This window comes from Cariama cristata, unplaced genomic scaffold (assembly GCF_000690535.1).
Source record: "Cariama cristata isolate BGI_N322 unplaced genomic scaffold, ASM69053v1 scaffold5347, whole genome shotgun sequence".
NCBI lineage: Eukaryota > Metazoa > Chordata > Aves > Cariamiformes > Cariamidae > Cariama > Cariama cristata.
The window spans coordinates 19,804-47,313 of NW_009625963.1; the positions used below are offsets into that span (position 1 = coordinate 19,804).

A 27,510-nucleotide genomic window follows, 5' to 3' on the forward strand; every position below is an offset into this window, starting at 1 on the left:
TGTTCTTCCAGCTCAGCCTGTTTTATTTCTTTAAATAATCATGTCTATTCATGTACTGAGGTAATCAAACAGTTTTAAAACTGGAACTCTAAATTTCCAACAGTTCACTAGTGTACTTTGCATTTCTTGCACGTCTCTCAGATGGCATTAAGGTAGAGTCTTAGTATATTTTTTTTACCTGTAAATTAATCCCACTCTCACACCTTTAAGGTAATAAAATTAGTTTTTTGTTGTGTTATTAAGCTCTTATGAGCAAATCCACAGTTCAAGAGTCAAAAATCTGCAAGTAGACATAGGATGAATTAGTCTTTTGGATACTTTTTTTAAAAGAAAGCCTTCAAGAGCGATGTTAGCCCATTGTCATGATATTTTTCACAGAAATTGTAAGCTGTGTAACCAAAATTATTCTGAACAGTTTGTGTTAACATTATTATTAAATTTAAAAGTGGCTATGGCAATGAGTTATCTATTTTGGCTGCCTCAAAGAGCAGAATATGCTGATACAGTTTTGCAGTGCTTCTGTGGACTAGCTGTTGCTGAATTTTTGAATGTCTGAATTTTAATGAATTTCCAAAATCTCATATGCCTAAAGCCTGTGGTACTATACATCTGATTGATTAATAAACATATTCTCAGGAGCCTGTCTACTGAGAACAAGAATGTGACTTAATAGATTCTATTGAGTACCTACCATTGTAGTACAGCATAATTTTTGCAGAACATAATGTTTTAACATCTGGGATATGTTAGAGCATTTCCTGGTTTTTGGAACTGATTCTAAAATAATGTCTGTTTTTCTCATAGCTTAAGTTTCGTATCACAGTTGGATTGTGTTCCATATTTAACACAATCATTGATCAATATATCAATGAAAACGTACTTTCGGAACATGTCATGGTATTCAGGATAATCTGAACTTTATTTTATATGGGCTGTACTTTGTATGGAGGATTTGTCTGTAAGCTACATCTGTTTTCAGAGTGTTTTAGTCCACAATTCTTGCTATAGTGGGTTTTCTTTTCCCTTTGTATTGTCATATACTCCTGAATGTTCAAGTAAAATTATTTCCAAATTCAACACTGTGATTTATTTTTCTTTAATGAAGCATGGACAGCTTAGTTGTTGCAATGTTTTAGAATGCTCACCTCAGTGCTGAGCATTTAAAGATCTTTCCAAAACTCTAAAAAACCAATGTGGCAGACTTGGAATTAATGTATAACTTTTAATTTAAGATCAATGTGTGGAAGAGGACTCTCTTCAACCTTATTTATAAGAGACATGGCTCTGCATTCTGGTCTTGTCTGTCATCAGGGGCTACTTAAAACTGTTAAATTGTTTTTATGCAGACATTTATGCAAGGCAACCTGTGACCTAACAATATGTAGCCGCCCTGTTTTCTAATGGAATAGCAGGTGGCTGCTCAGAGCTTCCTTATGACTTATTCATATGTCCCAGTATTCACTTGTGTCAACATATCAAATGCATTACTAAAGAGGGTTCTTTCCTATTTTGAAGCAGGCAGATGTGACTGACCTCATTTGGGCTGTTACCTTATCTAGTGTATACAGCAAATGTATCAGTCTTTTAGGCAGACTAAGTTGCAGTGTGATGCTGAGGGAATCCAGACACTTATAGGTGAGTAGCACAGATCTGAATGACTCTGCATAGCATGCACAAAAAAAAAAAGGAAGAATATGGGGAAACTACTCATCTGTACAAATGCATAATTACTCTGAAAGCTTACTGAAAACATGTTTCCTCCCCTCTCCAGTTACATATTGTCTGCTTAGTAGCTTTAATCTATTTCTGAAGATTGATGCTTTCTGTCTTAAATATCTGTGATTCGCAGTTAGCTGCCCGCTTAAGAGACAAGTTATTTGGCCTAACTTTCTCCAGTTTTCTCACCTGCTACCTGAAGGATCCCTCTTTCCTCTTTTGGCATGTGCAAAGTTTCCTATGTGTTTATACTGCTCTTCTCTAATGCGTAGTGGAAACACAAATGAGAAGAATGTTCAGAACTACAGCTCAGAAGTGTTGAGAGTGTTCCAATAGGTTTCTCAAGCTGGGCTTGGCCTTGTCTTGCCCCTAAGACCCGATCCTATATGCCTGCAAACCCATGCCAGAGCTAACATGCTCAGGGCGTTGCTAGGGATGAAGAGAAGGAAGGGTGGCTGCCTGTGTGCATGGTAGATTTACAGAGAGTTTGTATTGAGGCTGGTGTTCCGTAGATTGTCTGGACAGGAAAAGCTCCCTTTTGCAAGTACCTGCCAGACTTGGTCCTCTGCCACACAGTGATCTTAGCCTAAATATGATCTTAAAGTGAGATTTTATTATGTGAAGAGTGGTTACATTCTCCTGTGAATGATTTTTTTTTTTTTTTTTTTGGTATCACTCGTATGCAATTGAAACAACAATATAGTATTTGCATCTTCTTTATAACAACAGGTAGCTCTTGCAGATTTGTATCAATGCAGCTGAGGCAAGGACTATGTCTGTTCTTAAGCTTAGTAAACTTTTTAGGTATCTTCAAGTTTTTGAGATAGTACAGGGTATGTATTGAAATTCAAGAGATAAGAGTAAATACTTCCATAAAGCTCACTTACCAACTGAAAGCTTTTTAAAGCAGCCCTGTCAGTTTAAATTCCCTAAAAGTATCGTATGTAAAATTATATACATGTGCTGTATAATCCTATCCTTAGTAAATGGATTTGCAACCTAAGAACTTCTATGAATCAGAACACTTGGATCCTTAGGCTGATTCAAGAAAAAGCATTTTAAAATGTAAAGGGATTAAAAACTTGTATTCCCAGTGACTTTGTAAGTAAAGATCTAGCTTATATTCTAACTAAATGCAAAAGCTGACATTAGGCTGGCAATTCCCAAAATCCAGGCTGAAGAAGCTGTCTCAATCTTGTATATACAGATAACTTTTAGACTTGGTGTTTAAAAAAATAGCTATTTTTATTAAGCTAGTTATTTGAGGGGCAGAAAATGAGGCAAAATCAAACTGAACTAGAGTGTCCCCCCTTGGTCAGGAGTTGAGCCTGGTCTACTGTCACTCTGAATCTGACTCCAAACTCCGCGAGGTGGTTGAGTGCTACTTGATGGGGGGGCACAGCCTGTGCTGTGCTGACCGCTCGCAGCTGAGCGGGTCGGTGCGTTCACAGCACAGCTCATGTCTGGCTTCCATCGTGGACAGACAGATCAAGGGAAAAGGGCCTCTGCTTCATTTTTGGTTAGATGGGATGCAGAGATGGAGCAGAATAACCTCTGTAGAAGGTTGTGCCGCCTTCTGCTTCTGCTGACTGGTAGTGTCTTATACAGCCTGGCACATATTTTTGGGAAATATACATATTAAAGTATAAATGCAAGTGTGGGTTTTATGAACAGTGGACAAAAGTGAGGAAATTTGCAGATCAAAATAAAACTCTTTCCACAAGTATAAAATTAATTTACTGAATATACTTTATTGGCCTTAATTCATATAGTCACTGGAACTAAGCTACCACATGTTTTCATGAACAGTTTTTTTCCTTTCATTTCTTTCCCCTAAATAAGTTGTTTATCAAAATAGCTATATTTTTAAATCCCAATTCTTAAACTTTTGTCTCTTAAAGCAGTGAATGAAGTATCAGCTTCCTAATTGTATATTTTGAGATGCTGTAAAATATGTCTCATCTTGGAGTAATTTTCCTCTCTTTGGAATTTTCTGTGGCTATTTTTTCTTTTTGATAAAGAGTACAGATTCATAGAAGTGTTTTTTAGTTTTTTGCAGTTTTGAATAAAACCTGATTTTGGGGATAATTCAACAAGCCCTCTGGTTCTTTTTAGGCTGATGAACCCTTCAGCTTCCTTACTGAAAAACAAGCCATGCTAGAATTAGTTTGAGTTTTGCTTTAACTATAATATGTTCTAGCTTAATGACCTACTAACAGTCCTGTGCACAATGCTGTCCTTGGAGAGTTGAGGTCAGGAGCAATTGAAGCTCAGATTAATGATTTAAGAGCACCTTCTGGTGACTAATCAAAGGCCAAAAAAAATGCTTGTTTTGACTCTTGGATGCATGTTTAGCAATCTCTCCAGAAATATATCCTGAAAACAGATTTGATGTGTTGTGTACAGGAGAATGTACTAGAATATAGTTTTCCTTTTAGACTTTCTGCTCTAGAACTTCTCCCTGCGGCCTCTCCCAGCCCTTAATCTTTTCTGTTGTTCGTAAGTATTGCTGAACAGATGCTTATGCCAGATAAGATCTAACAAGAGAGTAGCAATACCCAGAAACTCTGTCAGAAATTGAGGTTCAGCTGTGGTCTTAGGTGGTGCAGCTTTTTTCCTGAAACAGCATTGAATGTTCTTTTGTCCTAACTCCACTTGCATCTGTTTTGATTTGTAACATTGGGTCTGGCAAGACCTTGGTTTGGAAACAGTCACATGTTGAAAGGTGGCTATGCTATGTTATATATTGCAAAAGAATTGAAAAGGTTTAAGGTCAACTGAAAATTTGAGGAAAGTTAAGTTTCCTTTCCTGTAACTTGTTGCTGGTATTAAGCTATTAAGCTTGTGTGAATTGATCCTTGGAATTATTTTCTTCAAAAGAGAAATTATTTTTGTATTGATAAACATTGAACCAATTTTGCGTCAATGTTAGCTGATCAACAGGAACTTTAGAGTCATGTATTTGAGATAGTTTGTGGACTAGAATTTGGCATTTGTGCTACTGAGAACTGAATGAAAGCAATATTAAGACTTACTTTTGTTGTTGTGAGGGGTTTCTTTTGATCTGGATTCTAAACCAGTCTTGAAATTCTGGATGAATACCGCTTTCAGACCATGTTGGTAACACAGAACCTTTCGAGGACTATTTGATGAGTTTTCTTTTATCCAATAAAAATTAAGAACAAGTATTGCAGTTTGTGTGGTTTTCTAGGATTTAGAAGGAGAATTGGCTTTGTTAGTCTGTCATACCTGCTCATTTATTTCCACCTGTAGTGAAACTTTCTGAAAAGCAAAACCAAGCATCCAAAACATTCAAAAATAAATTATCTTTACTCCTAATTAAAAACAAACAAACAAAATGTATGTGTTATGATATAGAAATTGCTTATATCAGTGCATGCTGGTTCTTTGGAATAGTGGACTTGAAAAGTACTCAGGAAACCATCTAGTACAGCAGGTAAGGTCATGTAGGTAAGGAAAGTAAATTTTATTTAAACAAGATTGGTTTTGGTTGTCATCCTTACTGCAATAATAATAATAATCTTCCTTCAGCTAAATACTTTCCTTTGAGATGTCTGTCTCTTCTTTGTGCAAACCAGTGCACTTCTTTCTGAATTTGCTATGTATTCCAGTTTTGTTGAAGCCAATCAAAGAAAGCAATACTTACTCTCTTTTTGATATATCTTTCAAAGGTCTTTTTGTAGAAATTCCATCAAAGCCAGGAAATTTACTCTGTGCTTGACTGTTGGATGACTTGTTGAGTGAGGTGGCCAGGACAATTTAGATTTCTGGCTTGATACATTGCAAGAAACAACTAAACGACAGTTGAAGCAGTTAAATGCTGACAGGCATATTTGATGGCATGTTTGTAAATTGGTATATTAAATAACAAAATTGTCTCTTTTGAATGATTCTGTTTCAGTGTGCGGTTGCTGAGAACTGGGGAAGCTTCTCCCACAGCGTGACCGGTGGAGAGTGTGCTGCTAGTACTTCTCTTTTGGCATATGATTCGTGAAACCCGAGAAAGGGCAGCATCAACCCATCCTTCTCATTCTCCCTAACCATTCAGCTGCATTGAAGCAATTCTCTGCTCTAGTGCATTTTGCTACCTAAATCATCACTTCTCTAAGCCTTAGGGTCACTGCTTTTTTCTGACCCTATTTCAGAGTGATTGTTTGCCTTCTCGTTTCTTTTCCTACTTGTTTCCAACAGCCTAATTTACTGGCTTTAGATTTCAGTGTATGGTTTCATGGATTCAGGGCACTATGTTGTGTATCAGAAGCTCCTCTCTGTGGGCAGGTGTAGTTTTGGTTTCTACTATCTTGAAGAGTGGGTCCTTGTTTCTAATCTATTCTACTTTGTATTTGAACTGAGAAAAGGTCAGCAGCAGCTCTGAGATCTTTTCATAGTAGAAGTTAGATCATCAGTCTCTGAGAGGGAGGTGGGTGCAGCCTGTTATCCTAGGAGCAATCCTAAGAATTTCTGCTAATGAAAGATGATCCTACGCTTCCTATATCCTCTCACTGATAAGACAAGTCAGGCTGGCTACGTGTCACGCATGCTGTGCTGTATCCCTGCAAGGATAGCATGAATAGGCTCATAAGAGCTCCAGTCTTGTAGATGTGTATCTTGCTGTTATGCTCTGCTTGGAATGCCCCACTTTCTCTTTAACAATCTTCCCCTGACCTGGATTCTCCTTTTTTGAGAGACTGGGGGCAACAGCTCCTGTGACAAATTCCTCTATGTCCTCTTTCCCCATTCCTAGCTCCAGCTGTGTCTTTCGAGCAGCTGGCTGATACTGATCAGTGCCTTGGCAAGCTAGAGCACAAACCTTTCGGAAGTCTCAGCAGACACTTTAATGTTTTTGTTCATTGAATTGGCAGTGTCCTTATCAAGACAGGATTTGAAGGGACCAAATTTTCTGTTGTAATTTTTCTGCTTCACAGAAAGAAATTCTAAACCAAATTTTTTTTTGGTTCAATCCCTACATGGCAAATAAACCTATGGAGTGTTACTTTGAAAAACTTCAGAGTTGTATCTTTCATAATTATACTAATATGGTGCTTCATTTAAATCCTAAGCCTAAGACTCTGCGAATAGAACAACATGTGCAGTCTCAGTTGAGTTTTCTCATTAGAACTACAGGAACTACATGGGTCAGTTTGCACGATGCAACCTGTTCGTTTTCCTGGATCTGTCTTTTTTGGTGTAAAGTTTTGGTGTTAAGTTGTAAAAATGTATATGCCACCTTTCAGAGATTCCCATTAGTTTTGTATTGTATATTGGTAGTTTTTTGCTTCCTGCTTCACTGCAAAGAAAAAAAAAAAAAGAGGTAAGTGGAAAAATGAAGCTATTAGCATTTTGTCTTGTATTCTTTTGTGTTTTTGTGGACAGTAAAAGTAACAGCAATACCTTCTCCCAAAACCCAAACAAAATTGCTCTGAATGTAACGCAGACTAAGACTTATTTCAGAGGGGTCTAAGACTTCTATGGTTTTGAAGTTGTCAGGATATTTTACAACACTAGCTTTGGGGATGCAAAATCATTGCATTAGCAGGTCTTCTGTTAATTCAGTAAATGGGAAGTTGTGTTTAGGTCGGTAACTGATGGATATCAGGAATAGCAGGAGTGCCTTGTAATACACCAGCATGAATGCCATTATTCCAGTTCTTTACAGCAAAAAGAGGGATGTGCTTTGTGTTTAAGGCAAATGTGTAATGTCCTGATAATTGCTATAGCCACAGAAGTCAAAGTAAGTGATTATCTGTGTAATTATCTAAAAGCCAGCATTTGAAACCTAGTCAGCAACCAGACCTTTGAATTTATTAATCAATTAAGTTTTTAAAAGAACTATTATCTCTCCTTATCTCAACGTTTGTACAGTCTGAGGTTGTGTTCAGGGACTGGGAACCTCTTGTGAAGCAGCACGTGTGCTGATTGGAGGTCGAAGAGAGGAAGGAGTTGCTGTTTATTATTATATTTTTAAATATTTAAAAAAAATAAAAACAGAGTAAGGATGCTGAATGAAAAAGTGAAAATAAAAATAATAAATAATGTAAAATGAAAAAAAACTTCTGTTCCTGTAGTCTCAGGAATGCTAAGAGATACTTGGTGTCTTTGTTTTTGTTTTTCATTGGACTCTGTGTGTGTCAAGTTTACTGCATTTGGATAATTTCAGAATTAATATAGCTAGTGGGAGCTGGTACTTGCAGCCTTCTGGTAGGAAGTGGTTTCCTGCCAGGAGAACTCTGTCCGTAACAAACGTATGATTTGATGGTTAGGTATTAATCTAAATGGCTGAAAGGTAGAAATAGCTGCTTCTTGTTGAGCAGAGGTGTTAATTAGAAACTTGTCTTAAATAGACAATGAGAAATGTAGAAGTAGGTGACACACTGGATTTAGAGCATTTGGCTGTTACCTCAGGAAGCTTAAGTTAAAACCCTGAACAAGGTCACAAATGAAAATGAGATTTATGGTGATGTACAGTGAAAAACTGGCACAATGCATTACCTTTTTGCCAAGTACGTAAGTCTGCATTGTCTATATGCTTTGTGCTCCACATTTTAAGATACTGTAGCATGTTTGATTAATTATAGAAGTCTTATAAAATACACATATATATGGCTTAGTATATAAATATATACATACATATGTTTAAAGGACATACAAATACATAGAAATTCATAAGTAACTTTATCCTTCCCTCATGTTAATCTTGTGATTAAACCAAAACCCGTAGACAATCTTACTTTAACATAGAACCTACTTGGATTGAAATCTATTTTAGACAGCAGAGATGAAGTGAAAGACATTAACATAATAATGTAAATAATATGTTAGAAAATACACTTAACTGTGTTACTTTTGGAAATGGAGGGCTGCCTTGTAGAAAGGAAAGCCTGGAGAAAGAGCTCTAGCAATTAAAGAAACCTAAACTAGAATTTTTATTTTTTTTTAAACACTAGGGATAACATAAGGATAATGTGATACTTCTGGAAAAGTAGGAAAAAAGTAGGTGATATGTCCACTTCAGTCTGATGAAGTGTGGTCTTTTCTTTGCTTCTGTTATTTATTTCTTCATTATCTTGGCAACATTTGGCCATAAAAATGACTCTTGGCTAAAACAAACATTGTAAAATGTTAGAGCAAGAGGTGTCTCCTTGCTTCCTGGCAGATTCTTTTGTGATTCCTATTTGCTCGTAATAGTGGCTATCTGGATGGATACATGAGAAAACTTTGGGAATGCTGTTAATGTTCTTCTGAATCCAGATTGAATACTCAGAATTTTGAATATTTCAAACCTTACTCATTTTCTCAGAAAAATTTTCTTATTCTGAGAAAATGAGTAACCATGACATGAAACTGTGAGTGCAAGAGGTTCAGTCAATGAATCAGGCGGATGATCTGCCTCTTACTCAAAACATGAATTATTTTTATAGAGCTTTTTAACCTTTTGGTTTTTATAGCTAAGGTAGCATTTGCAGCCATAATTAAATGAGATAGTGATACAGGGAAATACATGATGCCTTCTGTTTGTATCAAATGCCAACTTGATTTTCTGTCAATTCTTAGTTTTAAGCATAGTGGCAGGCCTATTTATAGGCAGAATTTTGGATGACATCTATGAACTAGCCTGGGCATTTCTAATAGAGTAGATGTCTGTCTCATGATTTTGTCCAACTATGATATTAAAATAGGAAATACCAAATGTGTGTATTATTCCAGATAAGAGGGATGAAGCTGTATTTCTTGAAGCTTTTTCCAAGTCAGTGGAAGGCATTGAGCTATTTGCAGTGTCTTTTAAAAGGCACTACTTTCTGAGTTGAGATGAAGAGGACCACTGACACCTGGAAAATACTGGCAGGTTTTGAATGGTTAATTGGTGTAGCAATTCTGTAGAAAGTATGCAGTTCACTGTTGAACTGTGCAGATTGGCTCAACTCCACTCAATTTTATAGAAACGTTCCATAAACATTACATGTAAATCCATCGGTGTAAAACTAGATAGCACAAAACCTTTTTTAGTTGTTGATAATTTTGGAATGATTGGGGGTGATAGAGTGTTTAGTAGTTTGTGTTTGTTTAAATGTAGCATAAGAGCCCTCCTTCCTCTCCCCTAAATGGAAAGGTTTGCATTTAGGAAGTCTTTTCTGACTTTAGGTTAAACCTGGGGAAAACAGGTCAATCATTTTTCAGTAAAATATGTGTACATGGGTACCTGTGTTAAACAGTTAAGCTGTAATCTTCAAGAATTTGTTTTTATTCATCTCACAGATACAGAATGAGGTGCTTTTGAAGTTGTATGAAAAAAAAATTGTTTCCTGATGGATATCTACTATATTTATTAGAGGAAGAGTAGTGGTACACTGAGAGCTATAGGTAAGGAGCAGTTTTTCTGAAGATAATCCCAAGTAATTTGTTAAAAATCTTAGTGTGTGGTTTTCTTCTTGTTACATTATTTGAATATCACTACTCAAAAAGGCTAAGAATCCACTCAAGGGTAATAGTGCATTTAATGCCAGATTTCTGAGTGCTGATCTATTTTTCCCTTGCTGCCTTTCTCTTCAGTCAGCTTCCTATAGTGTTCATCATGCTGGTTGCACTCTGCTATTCTCCCTCATACTGTATTAGTGTCTTGGCAGACCAGATTTTATTAGGCTTTGCTGTCTGTCTGATTTTTTTTTTTTTTTTGAGCTCTCTCAAAAAATTGCGTCTCTTTTTGGAGAAGTTCTTTTATTCCAAAATCTGGGTTCATTTACGTAGTTACAAAGATAAACAAATACTCGGTACCAGTGGAGAGAACGGTGTGTTTCTTTGTTCAGACTCAAGGCAATCAGCATTTGGATTGTTTTTTTAGATAGTTATGGCTTATACTCTCGTATTTTAAAGAATTATACATATGTACTCTGAAGAGCAATCTGAAGATAGAAGACATCCTGACTTTTTCAAGACCCATGCTATGAAGCTATGCTTTCAGTAGTGTTATTTACTCCATTTGTGTATCAAACTGTTAAAAGAAAATAGTCCAATCATTTGTGCAGTGAGAGAGATTACTGTGTCTGTTCTTTACCTTGTCCTTTGGCCTTTGTTCATCCAAAATTCTGTTACTCATTTTGTCAAAAAAAACCCCCCTTAAAATAGAGCATTTTGACATATGCTGTTGCTGGAAACTAACAGGAAAATTTCTCTACCTGCAGAAAATGTGGAAAGCTCTTTTCTATATGCATGTCAATGTTTTTCCTTGGACTAAATATTAGAACCATGAGGAAGAGAAAAACCTTGTGTGTTTGCGCCTCTAATTTGCAATGCTGATGCCTGGCAACTGCCTAGTTTTAACCGGTGCAAAAAATGGCACCATGTTGTTATTGGTTGAATGACTTGCGTTAAAGTATACCAAATTAGTGCAACTGTCATGATGGGGTCTTTCTACCTATGTGCACTTGAGTTTAATTTTTGTTAGTACTGACTTTATGTTAGTGCTTCGTAAGGTGAATGAATAATGAATATATATATCTAAAAAACTGTTGATGTAGTTGAGTAACAAAAAAATGGCTGTTACGAAAAATGTGGGAGTTTTAAAAAAACCTTTATCATAAATATACACAAATGAAATTTCGTCTTTTCTTATGCGGTCCATTGGTTTATTTTTTTTAAGTAGGATTTGTGGCATGTGTGCGGTGTGACTGGGAGTTACCATCTTGTAAGTGGATGCTTATATTGCAGAAACAAAAATAGATTTTCTTACTGAGAAAGTGATTATAGATGAAACTTTCTATACAGCAAGTTCCGGATCATACAAACTGCATTGATCTTAGATAATACTACCTGAAAAAAGTCATACTGATGGAATTGGATTTGAATTTCTACACTTTAGTAGGCATCATTAACCTCAGTAGAGATGAACTACCATTAGAGTAACAGCCTTTTTCAGAAACAGTAAATGAGGAAACAAAACACCTGTTGCAGTTAAACCTTAAATTGTTTTGCACCAATCAAAGATTATATCCCTGTTAACTTTATTAAAAAAAAAAAGGTTTAAAAAAACCCCCAAAATTCCCCCCAAAACAAAACCTAAACACTCAAGAAAGAGATAGATCTGTGCCATACATAAATGTTAAGATTTTTGAAATACAGAATATATTCTTATGCAGAAAAATGTCATATTGTAGTCTTCATTTTACTTGGATTTTTGGATTGCTTTGGAGCCTGGTTTTCTTTAAAATAAGTTAGAAGGAGGAACTGGATACTTGAATTAAGCAGTAGGGACATTTCAGAAAAGAAACTGTTACTTTGTCAACGGATGAAGTGGGGCCTATTTAAGAGCATGCCTTGGGTTGGTTGGTGTGTGAAAAGTCGTGAAAGTTCTTCATGTTTCTAAATATACATTCTTCTATTAATGCAAAGCGATATGTAACAAGTCTAGGAGTGTGATTGGCATATGCAAATATTTTCTTAATGTATTAAACATGTATTTGTCTTGATTAGTCATTGAAGAAAAAATAAACTACAGTATATTCTGTTTTAATATATGTTATGAAAAAAACCCTAAACCAACAGCAAGGTTCTATAATAAATGTAAAAATGCAGGAAAATCAAATCAGCTTCTTAGGATTTTTTTCAAGTGCTGATCAATGCTTTATGACTGGAAAATAAAAGTCTGGCTTTGTGGATTTTTCAAAACATGTTGTTTTTCAGATCTTCCTTTGAAAAAAAAATTAAAAAAACCTTCTTAGTCTATCACTTAAAATTTTGTTATGAGAAATTGTCCCTTGATCTCTTCTGTATTTCTTTCTGATATCATAGTGCTCCCTGATTCCAGTTTGTTCTGGAAGGTGGTCCAAATTTTTTTCCTTCTTTCTTAACATGTTCAGCTGATCTTGTGTGGGATACGTGAAGAGCTTCTTTCCCTGCTGTGAAGGTTAGGCTCAAGATCTTGAGCTGGAAAGACTGCCCCTAATTGTATTTATGAAGGATTTGATCTTATAGTTTTGAAGCACAGTTACTGATTTTTATTTGGTTTTAATAAAATAAATTTTCATAAAAGATGAAAAGAAGATGGAGCAAAATTTTGCAATAATAGAATAATCTTTGACGCACAAATACTGATAGTGAGATGAATCCATACAGCAAAATATGCTTTGTATCTTACATTCAGATATATCTGAAGTAGGAATTGCAAAGTAATCCAACATTTCATAAAATTCTGAATAGAAATGTGACACTAAGTAATACAGAGATAAATGAACCTCTTCATAATCCCTTCTTATATTTAACAGTGAATGTTTGTAGTATGATGAAAGTACCTTATGCATTGTTTCTCCTAATGTACCTGTGTTATAAATCAGACCTCTGTCCGTCTACCAGCAGTTTTGTGGATCTTATGTTCTGCTGATGACAGAAAATACCCAGTGACTTCTCTGGTTTAAGTTAGTGACCCATTCTGAAAGATTTGATGATACTATTCTTTTACAAGAAGATACAGGAGGTGACATGACTGCATTTTTCACAGATCTATAAGCATTACAGTCAGAAAAGGCTATTTTAATAACCTGCTCTGACGTCTTATATATTGCAGGCCGTAGATTTCATCTGACTGCTCCCTCATTTTGGACCCATAATTTCTGACTGAGCTGGAGCATACTTTTCTCTTGTCTTGAAATGCATCAGTCTTGATTTAAAGTCTCTGCAGTGGTAAATATAAACGTTACCACTGTAAATTCTAACTCAATTATATTTGCCATTATTTTATAACAGTGGCATTATTCCAGGGGAATATAGATTTCCCTTTGTTTCATATTTTGGTTGCCCTGTGTTGATTTCAGCCTTTAGCCCTTGCATTTCTGGTATATGTCTGTCTGCTTGGTGAAACAGGCTATTGTGCCGCATATCTTTCACGTAAGCTATTACTCACTGATTAGCTTGGTGAATGACTAATCTGTCACTGATGCTTCCGAATGTCTTGAACTCTGCTGTGCAGCATCCTGACTTCTTTTTTTAATTTGGTAGATCTGTTTTACAGTGTACAGAGAAGGGAAACGTTCTCTTGGCATGCACCTCTAATTCTTTATGGGTTTTGATTATAACTGTGTAAATCCTGTGTTTATGAATGCTGGCGTGCAATTTAATATGACAGTATACAACATCAGCTGCTCCCCTGGGCATTCTGTTTAGAAAGCTGCAGTCTAGGTGTGGGAAACCTGTGGTGCTTAGGCAGGCCACACAAATTGTTTTGGCTGACCCCTCATCCCTGAAGCTTTCTCGGCAATGGGCAGGGAGTGGGGTGCAGTGCGTAGGCATTGTCGTGGCTATTCCACTTCTGTGACTAAAGAGTGTGTAGTCACGTTGACTCATCTGGATTTTGGATATTTGACAGGATCACTGTTAATCACAGAGGAAAACTATGCCTGTGAATACCTGGCTTTATGATAGAGAGTATTGCCCTTGATTTGGTAAGAGGTTACGTGGAGGTAGTACTGCTTATCTGTGTGTTACTTATGGAATTTGGCAATTGATAATGTTTGGAAACAAAAATGATACAGAAGAGTTCTTGGTATGACTCAAAAAACTTAAAGTAATACCCCTCTGTCTTGCTATGTATTTATTTTAAATAGAACAGCCCCTTTATCTTACCGTTTTCCGCAACCATTATTATAAAACAATGTCATGCTCTTATTTATTCTTTACTTTTTTCAGCAAAGTGCAATAGCTGCTTCAAAGGCTATCTACTCTTGCGAAAGAAACTATTTATCAAAAAATTATCAGCCTAGGTGACAAGGGAAATTGTTTGCACTTTACTAGTGCCAAAGGGCTGATCTAATAAAAACAACTCTTGTAAGTCACCTCCATTGCATTATACAGCTACTAAGGTGGCAATGGTCATGACTGCAAATGAATACTTGTGATATTTCACACTTGCAGCAAAACAAATGTTTTGTGGCTTGCTATGTAAGACTTTACACCTGTATATAAACCATATGACAGCACTAAAATTATTTTGATTGGAATTTTATGCATTGCTGCCTTATTAGTTTTTTGGAAAAAAAAAAAAAAAGACTTCGATCTAGCATACATGCAAACATAGGATCTGCTCCTGTAATCAGCTTTACTAAGGCTCTACTAGGGGCCAAGCATCAATATTACCTTTGTTTCAAAATCAGTGATGTGTGACTTAGTCTGCTAAGTTACAGATTGATGTTATGTTCAGCATTGTCCAAACAATGTAATTAATACGCAAAGAAGCCAGAAATAACCCTGAAAAAGCTACTTCTCATGTCCATAAAGATGAAAGTATGCCTTTAGGTAAAGTTGATATTTCTCCACAAAAGCAATATGATAAACTGAAACAACCTGCATGTGTCTTGCTTGCTTCGAGCAAAAGTGTTTTGTGCCCAGGCACTGATTCACACGAGGGGGCCTGGCAGGAGCACGGTTAACCTTTCCCGATGGCCATCGCTGCGACTTCTCCAGTGTGCAGCAAGGGAGGAGTGGGAGTTCCCACCTGTACCTCAGCATTCATTGCTGTCCTTACGAGCTACACCTCTATTTGTGTAGTGCTCCTCAGGAACCACTGCTTTTGGGGAGTGTGATACTGCGGCGTTCAGACCAGCTCAATGTATTGGGTTTTATTAGGGAAATTTTCTCTTAGCTGTCAACTGACTGAAGTATATGGTTGTTTGGTTTTATCTTTTTTTTTTTTCCTCCTAGTCTATTGCTCATGTTACCAGCTGTTTATCTGCTTTTCTTCTTTTTATTCAGAAACGTAAAATGTGTTACTGATACTGCTTTTATGTCTTGAAAATGTTTTGAAGTACAACTATTTGGACAGCTCCCCATATTAGAGAGCTTTTATCCCATTTCATCAGAAGCAGGAAAGTGTGGGTAAAAAAAATAATCTTCATTCAAACCACTAGAGATTTGAACAGAATGGCTTACAGTGTGCCTGACAAGCTGAAGCTAGTTCTTACAGGACAGGTGAAGGGACTTGTTTAAAAATGTGACAGTTTGCATGGACCTTGTCTCACAAATTCTTCTTTCTTACTCCCTTGTTTTTATTTCCTTTCCACATGTTTATAGTTTGGAATTACAGACTTCTGTTAATGAGTATGCGATTAATGTTTGATGTGAGTTCAAATGTAAATAATTTGCAGTAGATGTGGTAGTGAATATTTTTTAAATTGGTGTATACAGCTTCAAAGATAGTAGGATAGCAGGTACTGAACTCGTGTTCAGCTAGAGTCCTGGTGAGAAAATTTAGCTGTGACTTGGTCAGCTTGTTCAGCATTTCCTCTGGACTTAGATCTATTCTATTGATTTATTAGAAAAACTGAAACAAAACAGAAAAATCCAACTGCTTCTTTTTTCTTATTCAGTGATACTTATTCTTAATGAATATCTTTCTACACAATAGTGAAAGAAATGAGCACTTCTGAGTATGTATTTATATTTGTTATCACTGTTGTAACATTTTAAAGAGTAGGATGCTCAGGTTTCCCAGTGGAGTAAGGCTACCAGAGATGTGTGCTAAGGCCTGATTTATGGTACATAATCATAAAGGATGTAGAAAATGGGGTAAATAGTGAAGATACAGTGTGCTGAAGATACTAAGCTCTTTCAGAAAGCTTTTATGGTAATAGATTATTGACTTTCATCTGATATTTTATCACTCTGTATAGATTAATGTGAAGTAATATATGTGAATGGAGGAAAAAGGTTCTATTTCTACATTAAATGAATTTCTATATGTAATGAATCTTGAACTGTATTATCATCCAGAAAAAAGTTATAGCAGCTAACTGTGTTTAAAATGTCAGCATAGTAGTTGTTGAAAGAGCAAATAAAATGTTAGGATGGGAATAGAGAACAAAGTGGAAATCATTATTATGCTACTGTACAGATTCATGGTTCACTTGCATCTTGAATATGATATGCTGATCTCTGTGTTACATCTTGGAAAGGGTATAGGAGGACAGAAAAGATAATATATCAAATACCAGCAGTGAGGATGATCAAATGTAGTTATTCTGTGTGAGAAACAACTAAATGAGCAAGGATTTATCAGGAAAAGAGATAGTGAAGGGAGGGAAACAACATAAATCATTACATTTTGAGTGGCATAAAGTATGTGAACAGGGTACTGTTGTTCATCATCTCATCCAATACCAGACCTAAGGGTATCGGATGGAATTGCCAAGAGGTAGGCTCAGGACAAAAGCAGTTGAGATGTCTCTTCTTATATGTGTGGAAATCAATCCCGCAGGTCATTTTAGGTGCTGCAAGCTTACAGGAGTTTACATGGGCAAACTCCTAGGAGAAACATTAACCCAAACCCAATACAAAGGCACAACCTCTGATTGAGAATGTCCCTGAGCAGCAAGTCTTTGAAGGTGGTGTAATGCTGTGGGGAGTATCTGTAGGGATTTAAATTCTTTCCTGTGTATCCACAGTAGGCCACTGTCAGAGACAGGGTACCGGGCTACACTGGCATTTTGGTCTGACCTTTTATAGCTGTTTGTATGCGTTTTATTTAATTTCTGTGTAGTTCAGTGTTGTTCTGCTTTCCCATGTCTCATCACTGACCAGGAATAAGAGAGATATAGGCTGGCAGATATGCTTATTTAAATTTATAATTTATACCTTAATTTCTCTTCATCTAGAACAGTTTTCCCACTGCTGCTGTGGTCTAATTTCAGGAGTAGGATGGAAGATGATTGCAAAAAGAAACAAGCAAACCAAACCAAAATAAACAAAAACCTTTTACATTGGCTTGCATCCTTTTCGTGTGAAGGATAATTTAAATTGTATGTGGTATTTGCTTGCTACTGAACTAGAAAAATTAGAAGTCTTGTGATTGCCAAGGGGAAGAAAGCAAATCAATGATACAGAATAATCAGAATTCTAGTTTTTATGAGCAAAAATAGTGTGACAAGAAATATGAAGAGAGACTTAACTCGTTCCCCCTTCCCAATTTTCTTTCCATCTAGAAAGAATCTATTGGCATGTTGATGATGTATGTTCTGTTGTGTTGTCTCTGGTTTATTACACCAGTGTTTTTTCTCTTGTAGGTTAACAGAACCTTCTGGATATTTAACAGATGGACCGATAAATTATAAATATAAAACTAAATGTACATGGTTAATTGAAGGATAGTAAGTATTTATTTTCATAGCTTAAATTTTCTGACGGTTTGGTACTCTGTATTCTAGAGATCTAAAGAACTCCTCAAGTAAAACCTGCACCTAGATACAATATAAATAGTTTTGGGTTTTTGTTTGGTTTTGTTTTTTGTTTACATGTTATAAAGATTTTTTTTTTTTAAAAAAATTTAAGTAGAATTTTCAGGATTGCTCAGAGTTGGCCTAATTCTATTCCCATTCAAAGTGCTGGCAAAAGATAGCCTGACATTGGAATCTGACCAGTGCTGTAAGCTCTCAAAACCCTATGATAAATTTCTTGCTTGTTTGAGTACCTTTACATAAGTTCCAAATGTGGTTACAGAATCCTATTACTGAAATCATTATCTTACTCTCCAATGATAAATCAGGAATGGCTTCAAGTACAGAATGCTTCCAGTCTAATGGTAATTATTCAGTTACATGTTGCTCAAAAGTTACTGCTTCTATCAAGTATTTTCTTTTGCATTCTTGTTTTCCTCCTCTACTTAATTTTAAAATCATATTGTGCCCACAGTTTATGCAGTTTAGATGTCTCGGGTCTGTTGCTAATTTTTCAGTTTATGCAGCATGGAAACAGACGGACACGCACAGAGAAATAATGAGACATATACCCTAGTATGGTTAACTGTTAAATGTACAAATTTGTTACATTTCAGTGGGACTGTTTTTCCCCCCAGGCTATGGGTCAGGATTTTGCTGAAGAATTCAGCTAGGTCCAAATTGTACTAACGTTCTAGGAGAAAATGACCCCCTTCTGTATTTCCATATTGTCATAATCTGTTGTTACTTTAGATGTCTGCTTTGTTGCTGCAGTTCAGTAATGATCTATCTGATCTCATTTTGGTCTGATTATATGCAGATAGTAATTTAAACACAGCAGCAATGAAGTTACGGGTAGTTTGCAAAATCATTTCAGTAAAAGCTTCAATATCTAGGTGACTAGGCTATAGCTGAGTATCTTTCTGACATAGCTAGACTTCTCTTTTTACCCAAGCTAGCTCAGGAATATTTGCATTGCACTACACTATGGTAAAGTGGAAACATGCCTCAGGACTGCATACAAACTCTGCTTTGAAGTTGGTCTTCACTCTGTTCCTCCTCTTTGCAGGAGATGGTAGAGTGGGTAGCTGGAGGAAACAATGTGCTGCACAGTATGTGGAAAAGTAATGCAACCCAGTAACATAGTGCAAAATGTCAACACGCAAGGAAGCCACATATGTATGTGATCCTCTCTCTCAAAAAATGAACAGAGTGCTCTCCAAATGATCTCTCACAAAAAAACCCCTTATGTTTTCCAAACTGAGAAACTGCACTGGAGTCTGTCCGTAGGGGGAAAAAAAAGAAAATGAAATAAAATAAAATCATCAGTATGTTGCATGGAATATATTTAGGAGTCTGCTAATTTTGTCATGTGAGAAAATTCCTCTTTCAGAAATCTTACAGTCCCTATCTGGATCTTTGCGAAAAACTGGTGGATAAAGGTATCTAGAGGTGAAGAGTGCACCTGTCTGGCGGTGGGGGGGTGGGGGGGGGGGGGGGGGGGGGACAGGGGTAGAGAAAAAAAAATAAAATCTTGTGCTAATATTGCTTGCTAATTTCAATTTTATGTTTAAAGATTTTTATTTTCAGTCACTAGTGCAATATGGGAATGAGGATGTGTAGGTGCTTTTTGTCTTGAAAGGCTCTTTAAACCTCATAGTCCTGACATTGTAAAGTAAAGCTGGTATATTAAAATGGGATATTTTAATTGCTTTGAATTCGTGGTTCTGAATACTGATAAAACCTGGTGAACTTGTTAACAAGTCTCTTGTTAACTTTAGGGATTATTAGACTTGGACTGAAGATGTTATTTTTAAAGTATTCGAAGATAAAATGAAATATTTGCTTGCCCTGAATTTTGTTATTTAACTCTTTGAAATGTTTAGTTAGTACTCAAAATGTTTTAATAGACTTATGCTGGCATGATCAATTTTGTAGTAAGTTCTTTATCTTATGAGCTCAATTCTCTTGTAAATAATATTTTACATCAATTCTTTTTTCAGCCCAAATGCAATACTAAGATTAAGATTTAATCACTTTGCCACAGAATGCAGTTGGGACCATATGTATGTATATGATGGAGATTCAATATATGCACCGTTAATAGCTGTATTTAGGTGAGTGTATTTATTAGCCTTTTAGTCCAGTTAGTCATATATGGACATTTTTAGTTTGTGGGGAAAAAATAATATTAGAGGCGTTAATTTGTTAAATAGCTTGCTTGCTTTTGTTAACATCATGGGAGCATGTATGTAAAGTTAGAGTAGGATAAATTGCAAAACACTACTTTTTTGGTTAGGTGATGTGGCTCATACTTAATGCTGACATTGCATGGAGTGTTAATGCTCATAGACAGGCAATCAGAAATGTATTTTCCAGTAGGCTTCCAATAGTGACTCCTGAGTTTTAATGTGCATTAAATGTGGTGCTGGCCAACAGTGTCAGTATCTGATCCTACTTAAGGGAGAATGGCAATCTGCAATTCTGCAAGGGAGAATCAGGCAATGTTGCACCACATGTAAGTTATGAAAAAATGGCTTCTAAATGCCCTCTACATTTCTGAATGAAGAGACTTGTTCAGGGCATTTGGTACAAAGGCTATCTTAAGCACTAATTTTGTAACGTATTTCCTTAGATTGCTTCATTGGGTATCATTGTGACTAAGTCATAGTGAGTAAAATTATCAAATTCTTCAAAGTCCTGGCGGAAAGCTCAAATTTGCTATCAACTAAAATGATAGGATTTCTTTCCTTTTTGTTACATTATTAGCTTATGAGAATTGCTACACAACTAAATCTTTTTTTCAGGTTAATATTTGTTGTCTAGAATCACAATATTACTTTGTAGCGAAGTTTAGAGATAAGCATAAAATCAATAACAATAAACAATGAGCATAACAACTAATACTGAATAAAGACTAATTATTTACCTTTCAAATGACAGTAAACCATTGAGGTGTAGAATTAGGTCCATGCACTGTGTTTCCTATGTGTCCAAGAGAGAAACAACAGAGCATATGAATTTTAACATTTGTTTCCTCCATTTCTGGACTTTACCAAAATGTTTCAGTTGGTTTGTTCCTACACTTCCATTAAAATTTTGGGAAACATTCCAGAAACAATATTCTATTCAAGCGGGCTATAGTTTATTGGAGAGAAGGCGCAGGATCCTAATCCTTTGAAATCAGTAGAAGTTTTATCTTGGGATATCCATTGAGTGCAAAGCTATATTAAAAAAACCCAAATCAACAAAACCCAACAAACCAGAAACTGTTTGTGCATCTATACACACATGCTCTGTGTGGCAGAAGTTGTACTTCATTTTGTGGTATGAAATACTGATTATACTGCTGAAGTTTAAGAAATACTAATTGCATAAATGGTAGTGCTTTCTCCTAAGGGAGCAAAGCTCAGGTCAATCCCTCTTTCCTGCCCACCTATAGCAATCTACCTGTTCTTCTCTCCTGATTCTCCTAAATTGTTACATAATTGCTTGGGTTTTTTTTTCCCTCCCAAAAGCTGTATTTATTAAATGTGTCTAGCTATTATTCAGCAGCCTGACTTGTAGTGTGAATGGAAGGAAAGAGGAGGTTCCTCTTCCTCTGTTCTTTACTTCTAATGTCTTTCAGTTTATTGATTGTTCATGTTTTCCTTAGGATTCCTATAACTTTAAATTTATATTTATAATGTGGCACTGTATTATGCAGGTGATCCTTTTTCTCAGTATTTTAATATATTGCTTGCTTTTCCTACTTCAGTCTCAAAGCTGGACATCTTAACATCTTTCTGAAGTTTTAAAAAGCATTTCAATTTCCATTGAAAATTGCCTTTTCATGGAAATTACTTAATTATCATACTTTCCAGGCTTGAAATTCTTCAATGAGATAAAATTTTAAAGGTGCAAATATTATGTGGAAATAGAATTCATGCTGAAAGGCAGTGAGAGTTAAGCACCTGTCTGAAGGATATATATTTTTTTTCCAAGTTAAAATAAGTTTTAGAAATTATACTGACAGTGCATGTACCCTCAGAATAATCTGATGTGAAATGTTGCATTACTGTGTGAGGGAGGAGGTTTGGTTTTTTTCCTGGAAAACTCTACCTTACCTTGCAGAGGCATGGACAAGTTTTATATGCATTTGTCATGGTGTGACCCCAGCCAGCAACTAAGCCCCACCCAGCTGCTCACTCACTCCCCCCCAGTGGGATGGGGAGGAGAATTGGAAGAGTGAAAGTGAGAAAAATGATGAGATAAAGACAGTTTAATAGGTAAAGCAAAACCCATGTGTACAAGCAAAGCAAGCAATTCGTTCATCACTTCCCGTTGGCAGGCAGGCCATGGTTTAGCCATCTACAGGAAAGCAGGGCTCCATCACACATAACAGTTACTTGAAGACAAATGCCATCACTCTGAACGTGTGCCCCCCCCCCCTTCCTTCTTCTTCTCCCAGCTTTATGTACTGACCGTGACATCATAAGGTATGGAATATCCCTTTGGTCAGTTGGGGTCAACTGTTCCGACTGTGTCCTCTCCCAGCTTCTTGTGCTCCCCCAGTCTCCTCACTGGTGGGGTGAGAGGCAGAAAAGGCCTCGACTCTGTGTAAGCCCTGCTCAGCAATAATGAAAGCACCTCTGTGTTATCAACACTATTTTCCGCACAAATCCAAAACACAACCCCGTACCAGCTACTATGAAGAAAATTAACTCTATCCTAGCTAAAACCAGCACAGCATTTTATTATTTGTTTTTTTTAAAAAAGAAGTTTTTGAATGAGATTTATGAGTTTGGTTGTTCATTCTATAAACAAGATGAGTAGCTAACTTTAAGTCTTTCCTTTTTTTCTCTTTCCTTCTCCCAAAGACTGATTTAAAACATTATTCTCATTTTCTTTTCCAGTGGTCTAATAGTCCCTGAAGTGCGTGGAAATGAAACTGTTCCTGAAGTAGTAACTACATCTGGCTATGCATTGCTGCACTTTTTTAGTGATGCTGCTTATAACCTAACTGGATTTAACATTTTTTACTCGTAAGTATTTTTCAATAAGTAATTACTTAGTTAATTAGCCTATCATTCCTTTCAGGAGAATGTCAAACCCAGGCAAAGTGTTTATCTATTGATTTTATTAATAGTGCAAGAGTTATGCTTGGTAACTCTTGTAAGAGTTACAGCTTTAAAGATGCAGCCTTTTCTTTTTTATATGTGCCAGCTGTTGATTGCAACTTCTGTCTCATTTGAGAACTGCTTGTGACATGTGATGTGATGTATCTTTATACCGTAAGCTTTAGTTGAAGAGGGGATTGCTTGGTCCTGTTAGACCTGTTTCGTCACGTGATAGTTTTCCCATGATTGAAGATATTCTTGTGCCTTTCTTTCAATTCCTTCAGATTCTGAAATACCAGTTTTTGGGATGTGGTAGCCAGCACTGCACTTCAGATGTGGAAGTACATGCAATATTTTTGTCATATCATTTATTAATTTAAAATTCGTATTTGTGCTTCTGACCATAGCTTTACTCTTGGTAGAATTCTTTGTTAAGTTATCTATAGAAAGATTTTTTCTGTAATTTGCAGCAGTTTGCCTTCCTCTTACCAGATAATAAATAACTATATGGAGTTTGGGAAACCTCACTGAAGATGTTATATTGGAAATGGCAGTCTAGAAGACTGGGTATTTTTTTTTTTTTAATCAGTTGACGTCAGTAAAGTGCAATCTACCTGGCAAACTGCTGTACTGTAATTAGATAACTGAAAAATGTATTCCGAAGCTTTTATTGCACTTTTTCTGTTTATCTTGGGAGCAAATGGCAATATGACATGGCATTCTTAAGAAATGAGCATATGTGCTCTGCATTCTTTTATGACTTGGTAATGTGGTGTGTGCTACATATAATTACCTAATTTTTTGGAAGATTTGAAATAAAAAAAAATGCCAGTTTTTAATTCCATTACATGCGTAACGCACGAAATTTTATGTACTCTTCTTGTTTCTTCTATTGCAATGGATACTTCTAAAAAATTTTTAAATGAGCCAACAGTAACTCTTTTTATGCTAAAAGAAGTACCTACGATTTCTTTTTATGGCTGTATTAATTATTTTTCTGTCACTGATCTGTTACCCTCTGCTTCCGTTACCCTCTTTCTTCCTTGATTTGGTCACCCCAAAGCAGGTTTTGAGTTCATCTTTGACTTCATCTTGATGGACAACTCGTGTTCCTTTATTTTGGGGAAGTCAGAAGCACAGCGTTTGTCACTAAAATACTATGCCAGTTGCAAACAACAATAGTTACGCCAGAGCTCTTGAGTAAATTTTGTGTTCCTTGGAGTCAGGCAACCTGCTTCCAACTGTACTGATCCAGTTTTTCTCATTCTGTTTGAATCCTTAATGAACCTGTTGGAATGGGAATATGTGTACTTTTAAACTGGTATCTCTATTGCTGGGAAGACTTAACTATTTACCTTCCTGCAGACCACTCTCCCTATGAAGTCAGGGGAGAGGTTCCTCCCAAATGTGGTATACAGCAGTTAATGCCATCAATGGTTTTAATGCAGTGTGTGTTGTTATGCAAAACCTACAGACATTTGCAGTTCAGACATGGAATTTTCTTTTTTGGTAGTGTAACAGAATCAGTCCTCCGAGGTGTGAGTCTTTAGAAAATGAGAACGCATCTCCTGACTGTCGTACCACAGCTACATTTGGCCAAAGGCCAGCCTTGACCAATTCCACTTTTCCAGTTCTTTCTTCCTTTGGTAAGAGCAAGGAAGGCTATTAAGAGTGTTGAACTCTCACATCTACAGGGAACAGTCTGTGTTATTTTCAGGGGTTTGTAGTAACAGTTTAGTCTGAGTTTCAATTCAGCTCTTTGCTGTGAGTCATCAAAAAATGTTTCAAATAGTCTTTGGACTCCATGAGGCACATACTGCCTGAGATCCATATTCTGTTCATGGAATCTCTTAGACCCACGTACTTCAATGTCCTCCATCCCTCCTCATCTCCAAGGAACTGCCTGCACTTCCAGAACCAGCTTGCATAATTTTGCAGATTCCAGTTGCCTGTGAACTCAGTGTTTAGTAGGGTGTATCACAGAAATGCTAAATCCCATGGCAGTCAGAGGCTAATCTTTCCTCTTTTTGCATCTCTGACTGCAGAGTTAAGTAGGCAAGGTTAAGGTGGCCCAATTATTAAGGATTCAAAGCATGAAGTGCTGCTTTTGGTAATTTCAAGATATTAGCCATCCTGTGTTTTTCCTTACTCATTTTTTCCAATTTTATTCTCCTTGGATTTTAGTTGTTGTTTTATAGTATGGGCCAAAGCCACTTGGGAGAGCCCTTTAAATGTATGCCTGTGGTGGAAAGTTTAAGAATTACTGCTCACAGTCACTTCCAGTTGGATATTCCTAGAGATAATAAGCATTTGAAGGGACTGACTAAAGAAAGAGTGCTTATACTGGAACACAGGAAAAATTAGGTGGTGGTCTGTCCAGGCAGGGCCTGTCCTTCTGCTTAATGTCAATACTTCTTAAAGTAGAAGATATTTGTGATCCTGATTGCATCACAGACTTTGTATGTAAGCCTGGAGAAACACCTTTTTGGCTTGCTCGCCTGTAAAATCATAATTAAACTTGTGTTTTATTAGTACATAGAAATTTTTCAGGAAAAAAAAGTAATTTAACAAATACTGTTAGAATACTGTCAGATAAAACCACTATCATCAACTATTGGCTTGTAATTTCCCTTATTTTACATATTTTTTTCAGAATTAATTCCTGTCCTAATAACTGCTCAGAACATGGAAAGTGTACGACAAGTGTGTCTGTACCAAGCCGGGTATACTGTGAGTGTGACAAGTATTGGAAAGGAGAAGCCTGTGATATCCCATATTGTAAAGCCAACTGTGGCAGTCCAGATCATGGCTACTGTGATTTGACAGGCGAGAAGCTGTGCGTTTGCAATGATAGCTGGCAAGGTAAGGTTTTTTTAATTTGGAATCAAGTTAATCTTTAAAAAAGAACTGCTTTTAATCCTATCTAGTATGCATATTAGCATCTTTAAAGACTAAACGTATGTGGAAAAATAATTTCTGGAGTAAATTTTTATGTGGATGTGTGTACTTTAATGCCATGAAAGTCTCACAGCTTTGTTATTTTCTGTCTGAAGATACTGCAGAAATATCTGACCTAAACTTTCTTGTGGTGGGCACTCTTCTTTTGGATCATTAATTTGAAAAAACAATGGCAGTAACTACTCAAGAGTTGTGAGCACTTCTGAAGACTAAGTTCTTCCATAGCCTCATTTCCTATTCTATTAATTTTTTTATGTCTAGATAGATTTGATTTTCTCCCCCCTCTTTCCTAATGTCACATCATCACGTCATATTTTTAGTGCTTCCTGAAGTAAGTGTTCACTGCCTAGTTTTTTGTTGTGTATTATTTCCATAGCCTCTCAATGAAAAAGGAAGGTAAGCTGTTTAGGTACGATGGCACAAGAATGTCTATGTGGACACCTGCTGTGGAGTAATGGATGTACTGTGAGCATGTGCTGCAGTTTTACTCCCAGTATTGTAAATAATTGTTTCTTATTAAAGATCAATTATTTATGATTATAAATGTTTAATTCACTTACTATAATTATGCTAAATGTTTGTGAATTTTTTCTTTTTATCCTTTACCACTCCTATTAGAAGTCTTAATTGGATTAGATTGCTATGCATTGAAATTGCCTTTCTTCTCTTAAAAGAAATACTAAAATACCTCCAGATGACTTAGCTGATATGCCCTCTTTCCATTACCTCCTGCCTCTACTTCTGTTTTATTGCTGTTTCTTTTTGCTTGTCAAAGGAAATGACTTTTTTACTCCTATTAGCTGTCACACCTATTAGACCAAAGACACCATGAGATTTAATACATTTCTTAATAATTAATGAAATTGTTCATTAAAAGGCAGTCAGTGCACCCACAGAAAGGAAGTGGGTTAGCAATATGGTCATTGAATGGAAACAGTGCAGACTCTTAATCTCTGTAAGGAAGTTGTGAATAGAACTTGCCACAAGAATATCACCCTTTTATTTGTGTATTGATTCCTTGCAATTTCAGATCACTGTGTGTAAAATGGGGAAAAGTCACAAATCTTTGGAAACGCTCTTTAGGCTATACCTTCATTTACAGTGCTATAATGTTCATTAGAAGTTTTGAGCATGAAATAAAATTAAAAGTCTAACTTTCACTGGTAGTACCTTCTTTTCATTTAGCATTTCTGTGCATACTAGCTTCCTATTCTTTCCTACAGTGAGTAGGATTATATAGAGATAATTTGCTTTGTTGTTCCTTGGATTTTCACTGAATTTACATACATTTCAAATTTTTTTTTTTTATTTATTCTATGACAGATGAACTGGCTTAGGTACATAATTGTTTTTCCTTATTAAACACAAAACAATACCAAACTTGCCGTAAGATCTCTGGGAGACTACTTGCTTATCTGTTCTACTTATTTATTTATTTTTTTTTAATTTATTTGCATCGATATACTCTATAGTTTAACTTATATATGGGGTAAACATATATATATATATATATATGTATACACACA

General features: G+C 36.1%; 1 protein-coding gene across 1 annotated transcript in view; it reads left to right on the top strand.

Annotated features, from left to right (window-relative positions):
• The window catches only part of LOC104164475 (attractin-like protein 1), a gene marked incomplete at its 3' end in the record, with an annotated part of 45,676 nt that extends 19,788 nt beyond the window's left edge, over positions 1-25,888 (top strand). Inside the window, exons 2-5 of the mRNA XM_009703814.1 lie at positions 17,778-17,861; positions 19,931-20,044; positions 22,823-22,951; positions 25,680-25,888. Of these exons, the coding sequence (XP_009702116.1) occupies positions 17,778-17,861; positions 19,931-20,044; positions 22,823-22,951; positions 25,680-25,888 (536 nt within the window). The remainder of the gene's footprint in view (positions 1-17,777; positions 17,862-19,930; positions 20,045-22,822; positions 22,952-25,679) is intronic.
• Between the last annotated feature and the right edge of the window lie 1,622 nt (positions 25,889-27,510).